Genomic DNA, 6,808 nt, shown 5'->3' with positions numbered 1-6,808 from the left:
GAACTCTAGTTCCAGGGAATCCAAGGTCCTCTTCTGACCTCTGGGGACGCCAGGCATGCAAGTGGTGCACAGACTACACACAAGGAAAACAGGAATAAACTACAGTAAAAGGTTATGACAAAGCAGTAGAGAATAGTGGTTCCCAGAGCCTGGAAAGGATGCAAAGAGGACGGCCAGTGGACTGTACAGTAGGCCAGTGATGTCTCAAATATTTGGTTGAATGCTTCAAAATAGGCAGGAGAGAAGATTCTGAATGCTTTCAACACAAAGAAGTTATAAAGGTCTGAGGTGAAAGATGTAGAAATTACTCTGAGCTGATCATTATACATCATACACATGCATAGGCATGTCATACTGTGCCCCATAAATCTGTACAATTGCTATACATTAACTAAAAATAAAGACAAAGCCTGGTGGTGGTGGCACTCACCTTTAATCTCAGCACTTGGGAGGCAGAGGCAGGAGGATCTCTCTGAGATCGAAGCCAGCCTGGTCTACAGAGGTAGTTCCAGGACAGCCAGAGTGACACAGAGAAATTGTCTCGAAAAAAAGCAAAATAATAACAATAATATTAATTATATAGGCTGGTCATAGTAGTACATGCCTATAATCCCAGCATTTAGGAAGATGAGGCAGGAGGATCTCGAGTTGGAGGCCAGCCTAGCCTGTCTAGAAGATCCTGTCTCAAAAATTAAAAATAGCCGGGCGGTGGTGGTGCACGCCTTTAATCCCAAAACTTGGGAGGCAGAGGCAGGCGGATCTCTGTGAGCTCAAGGCCAGCCTAGTCTACAAAGCAGTTCCAGGACAGCCAGGGCTACACAAAGAAACCATGTCTCGAAAAAGAAAAAAAAAATTAAAAATAAATAAATATATAGTCTGCTTGCTTATAGTCTCAGGTACTTGGTAGGCTAAGGTGGGAAGATTGCTTGAGTCCAAAAGTTAAAAGCCAGCCTTAGAAAAAAATCTATCACTCCAACAAAACAGAACAACAACAAAAAACCCATCGACTACAACATCTACACAGCGGGGTTGGGGGGTTGCAAGGGTGGTGTTAGACTGGGGGGGGTATATGACTGCACACCCAACTCTTAGAAGGTTGAAGCAGAAGAATCATGAATTTGAGGCTAGCCTGGGTTACCTAATGAGGCTCCGTCTCAAAAGAAATACATATATGTATACATACACACATATATAATATATATACATATATACACATATGCATTTTATCCATATATATACCTGTACATCTAAAAAGGGTGTGACTCCTCCCCAGCAGTCATTAATGCCAATACATCATATATATATATGAGATTATAAATTATGTGCATGCACACACACACACACACACACATATATATGAGAGAGCGAGGAGGAGGAGAGGAGAGAAGAGGAAAGGGAAAAACTCCCTCTTCATAGTAGTTTGAAGGGACTGAATCTCTGGGGTTTAGGATGGACAGAGTTCACTCACCTGGGGGAGACCACAGATAACTGAGAGGGCTCTGTTCCTTCAGAGCAGGAACTGGAGAATGAAGGACAGCTTCAAAGGAGGAAAGAAGAACAAGCAGATCTATACTGGCTAGGTAACCAGACACTCTCTAATGTTCCCTCTCTTCCTTATAGTCCGACAAGTGCCCAATGTGTTCTACAGGAATGGGTGGGCAGGGTGCCAGGTTCAAGCAGATATCCTACCCTCTCACCCTGGATGGTCCATTTGCTTCAGCAATCTGCAAAAGAGCAAAGTACCTTTGACTCTACATATTTCTTACTATGGGGCTAACTGGCTCAGGAACTCGAAGATGAGAGGAAATCATGTATAAGAAAAGGAACTGGAAGATGAAAGAAATCTTGTATAAGTATCAAGTATTAAAACGTATCTTTTTATCACCACACCATCTGTGGGAGCATTCTCCTTGCAGGCAGATGTCTGGTGCGGTTGGTCTGGGCATTCCCAGCACTTGTCATTCAGTCTGGAAAGGGACTCAGCACATAAAGGAGAACAAGTGGAGGTGTAAGGGGAAACCAGCTTCTCAGCCTTGGTTTCCTAGCTTAGGACCTGTGACCTCCCACCAGCAGATGGCAAGAGAGAGTGCCCGTCTGCTGGGAAACAATCAGGCTGGGCGGAGCATTCCAGGCTTGGGCGCGGCGCGCGCAGCCTCCGACCCTAATTTCTACGTTCGCCGGAAGAAGGCGAGTCTCTTTCCGTTCCCAGCGCAGCCATGGTAAGGCAGGGGTATAGTGAGCTCTTGGGTTGCATCTGCTTCCATCCTCCTTGACCGAGGCTACCCGGGGTGATCAGGGCTGGTGCAGCCGACTGCAGGGTGGAGGCAAATGCAGCAGTGCTGCGGGCCGGCGGAGATGGGCTCTGCGGCGAGGGAGATAACTGGCCTGGGCTAGGGTGGGAAATCCGTCGAAGAAGGCAAGGCCTTTGGCTCGATCACACATCCCCTAGCCCCTGGACAAGTGTTTTTTCTCCCAGGCAGGAAATTTGAGGGGCCAGGAGTGCAGACTGCAAGCCTGGGGCAGGTGGGCGCATTCTACTTGGAGAATGGGCTCTTGACGCATTTGTCTTTTTGACACGGACTGACTTTACATTATATAGCGGGTAAACTTCTGTAAGAAGTATTAAAAAGGCTTCCTTCCGCTTTTGAATGTGGAAATTGGTACCAGTCCTTTATTATACAAAGGAGCAGTACACGTGGTAATGGCGAGGCTAGATTGATTTCTGTACCTGAAACTTTTGTCCAGCTGTGTGCTAGTACTGCACTTTTTGATTGACAGGTGAGATAACGTCCTGGGCCATTTTCTGTTGCTGTCTGCCTGTGTGTCTTGGGTCCAGTCACTGGGCGCTTCACAAGCATGGTGCTATAGATAGAAAGAATAGAATTTTTGTGACCAGGCACACTTAAGCAGTATCGTGGTGTAAATGTAAAAGATTGTAATCTCCAAGGTACTTTGTATAGTGAAGCACTAGGAGCTTGTTAATGCTTCCCTGTCTCTTCTACATTTTACTTGGACCCTGTGCTTTAAACATTACCCAGTACATTTTGTTGACCGGGAAAATGTGAAAGTCAGTTCATTAACGAATTTACACGGTGCTCTTTGTAAGCTGCTAGTTGAAAAGACCGGAAACAATTTAATGTTTCGTTTAAAACTTCCTTCAGGCTCGTGGTCCCAAGAAACATCTGAAGCGTGTAGCAGCTCCAAAACATTGGATGCTGGATAAATTGACCGGCGTGTTTGTAAGTATTGTGGTGGAAGTGCCTTAAAGTGTACCTTTAATTAGCTTCTTTATTCATGAAGCGGAATGCAGAGGATCTTTGGTTCTCTACTCTCAGACTTGTATCCTACCTCGGTTTTGATCGATTTGTGTTTCATTTACTCCACGTGTTAAATAGTATACTGACATGGATACATAGACTCAGGTCTCAAAGTAGGCAAACCTCATCCGGTGGAGGAGGAAATGCTGTGGAATTTAAGTTAAGGCCGGAGATAACTTTCTGTAAGTTTCTAAACATAGCCGTGTAAATAACCAAAGTTTTGGTGCAGTAAATAGTCTTGTCTGTTTCGCAGAGCTCAAAATCAGGAGATAGGTTTGAGTAAACCCTATAAATGGTTTTCCTAAAATAACGGTTTTAAAATATTTTACAGGCTCCTCGTCCATCCACTGGCCCTCACAAGCTGAGGGAATGTCTGCCTCTGATCATTTTTCTAAGGAACAGACTTAAGTATGCCCTGACTGGAGATGAAGTGAAAAAGATTTGCATGCAGCGCTTCATTAAGATTGATGGCAAAGTCAGGACTGATATAACCTACCCTGCTGGGTTTATGGGTGAGTGTTTAGAAAAGACACTTGGTAGTGGCGGCCCCTTAACTCCTAACCCAAAATGGCAGGTGAACAGGAAATTACTAGTACTTTCACTGTTCTGGGGGCGTACTTGTGGATAACTTCTGAAAACCAAATTCCCATTTACTTTAAACTATGTGGAGTCAAAAACGGGGTGTATCCCCCCCCAAGTTCATTGTGGGGTAATGAGGATTGCTATGGTAACCTTATTCTTTGGTATCAGACGTCATCAGCATTGACAAGACTGGCGAGAACTTCCGTCTGATCTATGACACCAAGGGTCGGTTTGCTGTTCATCGTATAACACCTGAGGAGGCCAAGGTGAGTAGAGCATTAAGTTAGAGCGCGGGGGTGGGGTGGGGGGGTAGAAGGCTGCGAGCAAAGTGTGTGTGCACTTAGGAACGAGTTCACAGTTGAGTGAGTCCCTGCTTTTTTAACTTCTTTGGTGCTGGGTACTGAGCATGGTTTCTCACATGGTGAGCACATGCTCTATCTCCAGCCACTCTAGTCTTGAAGCTTACTTTTGTGACTGTTAGAGCAGTGGCTTCTGGTTGTCTTTTAGAAGCAAGGAGAAATATCTCTAGAGGTTAATTCTGATAAAGAACTAGAAACAGTCTTGACACAGTCTAATGAGTTGAACTAGACTGAGTGAGTTTAACCCTTTTATGCTTTTAGTACAAGTTGTGCAAAGTGAGAAAGATCTTTGTGGGCACAAAAGGAATCCCACATCTGGTGACCCATGATGCTCGCACTATTCGCTACCCTGACCCCCTCATCAAGGTGAATGACACCATTCAGATTGATTTGGATACAGGCAAAATAACCGACTTCATCAAGTTTGACACCGGTAAGCATCCTTTGTCCCCTGGGTGACTTGTAACAAGTTTTGGTTGGTTTCTGGGATTTTTCCAGATGTAAATTCTGTTAAGCTTTGTGGAGCACTTGGGACTTGGCTTCTTTTGAGGGTTTGTTGGATTTTCACTGATCTAGATGCTTAGAATAGTCTTGGTGGCTGAGGGAGAGGTATGAGAGACCTGCTCCTACACTGGTCCAATCAGTGCAAAATTATTACCAGCTAATTAAGATGGCGGCAGGTAGGCTGCAAGTTAAAGACCAGGCTGGACAACTTAGGTTGTCAGAATATATAGACACTCATTTTCAGGCTAATGGTGGTAGTAGTGGTAACATCCCTGGAGTATTCCATTGCAACAGCTTTACCTCGGGGCTATATGTCGATTGCAACAGCTTTACCTTGGGGCTAGAAGTGACCCGGGCAGGAGAGATAAAATCAGGACCTGAGAAATTCCTCAAGCAGTTGGGGGAGGGGTTCATTAGCTGTAATTGAGGGTTGGGACAAACCTTCAGGCTACAGGTGCATAGAAGTAGCTAGACTGGCGGGAGAGGGCTAAGTTGGCTTGGCTTTTGTTTGGGGGGAGGGGTTGATTAGGAGTTGTATCCTGTACTTTGCTTGAGGCAGATTGTTTCTTCCTGCCTAGGTAACCTGTGTATGGTGACTGGAGGTGCTAACTTGGGAAGAATTGGTGTGATCACCAACAGAGAAAGACATCCTGGCTCTTTTGATGTGGTTCATGTGAAAGATGCCAATGGCAACAGCTTTGCCACCCGGCTTTCCAACATTTTTGTTATTGGCAAGGTAAGTCTTGGTCTCCCTCTCCAGCAGTACATGGAGGTGTAGACAGTGCTGGGCATCGCTTTGATTCATGAGCAAGCTAGTAATGGGGTGAATCTTGCTTAAGTGGTTTGTGGGTGGTGTTCTTAAACAGAAATGACCCTCCTTAGGTGTTCCTTAATTGTGCCAACTACACAGTAAACTTGGGAGGGAATAAGTATGAAGGGCAAATTCGTATCTACAGATGTGGGCAGTGGTAAACTAGTATATCTGAGTCTCAGGACCACCTCCCCAACAGCCAGCCTATCACTGGCTTTAGTTCTGGTAAATTAAAGGCCAGTTGTGTCCTATGCTATCCTGCTAATGGAGTTGTTTTAATTCTTTTCATCTAGGGCAACAAACCATGGATTTCTCTTCCCCGAGGAAAAGGAATCCGCCTCACCATTGCTGAAGAGAGAGACAAGAGGCTAGCGGCCAAACAGAGCAGTGGGTGAAATGGTCTCTAGGAGACATGCTGGAGGAGTATTTGTACAAGCCTTTCTAGGCAATGTGCTAGATTAAACAGCATGATGAAGTACTTGTGGTTCTGTGTCGCCTTTTTCAAAAACAATTTGTTGGTGGTTTATAACATGAAATGAAGTTCTGGGGCTGATTTAGATCTTCTAGTTCCTATCTGTGGGGTCCCTCTGTTAACAAGTCCTGGGTAAGTTTGAGTTTGGCTGGGTGAGTCAGACTTAACTAGCCACACCTATGCAACTTTGGATGCGATATTGAAGCTCTAACCCAGGGCCTTGGTATATATCTATATAAGTAATGTATTACTGAGGGGTTTGGTTTGGTTTTGTTTTTGGTGGAACTGGAGTTAGACAGTTGTGAGCTGCCATGTGGGTGCTAGGAATTGAACCCGGGTCCTCTGAAAGAGGAGGCAGTGCCCCGTATCACTGCATTTTAAATGGACTGAATGAGTAGCCCTGGCTGGCGTAGAACTTGGAGCGATCCTCCTGCCTGCCCGTAGTGTGCTATTAATAGGCTGAGCTACCATGCCCATCCCCCATCACCTTTTTGGAAAAGATCTGTGCTGGCCTTAGCCCAAATCTGGTTGTCGCCTGTCCCACGAGCCATGTACAGAGTGAAAATCTCCAGGCAGTAGGCTCATAAATGCCTAGACTTATCAGTCTCTCCCAAGAGTATATTGCTTTAATTTCTGCTGGTGTCTGGAGGCCTTCTGGTTTGATTTCTAAAATCTTAAGCACTCATGTCAACAGTAAAGCAGACAAATAGCCCTGAGATAAGACAGACAAAAATAAACAGAAGTTTATCCACTGCGGTTTATG

General features: G+C 45.1%; 1 protein-coding gene across 1 annotated transcript; it reads left to right on the top strand.

The window, feature by feature from the left end:
* Positions 1-2,166: 2,166 nt before the first annotated feature.
* On the top strand, positions 2,167-6,051 carry Rps4x (ribosomal protein S4 X-linked). Its single transcript, XM_059250305.1, has 7 exons — positions 2,167-2,219; positions 3,162-3,239; positions 3,649-3,829; positions 4,068-4,165; positions 4,520-4,691; positions 5,341-5,498; positions 5,867-6,051. The coding sequence occupies exons 1-7, from the start codon at positions 2,217-2,219 to the stop codon at positions 5,966-5,968; spliced, it is 792 nt and encodes a 263-aa protein (XP_059106288.1). The 5' UTR covers positions 2,167-2,216; the 3' UTR covers positions 5,969-6,051.
* The last annotated feature ends 757 nt before the right edge of the window (positions 6,052-6,808 follow it).

This window comes from Peromyscus eremicus, chromosome X (assembly GCF_949786415.1).
Source record: "Peromyscus eremicus chromosome X, PerEre_H2_v1, whole genome shotgun sequence".
In the NCBI taxonomy this organism is placed as follows: Eukaryota; Metazoa; Chordata; class Mammalia; order Rodentia; family Cricetidae; genus Peromyscus; species Peromyscus eremicus.
Note: the sequence above shows the minus strand (reverse complement) of the source record. Positions and strands in the feature narration are given on the sequence as shown.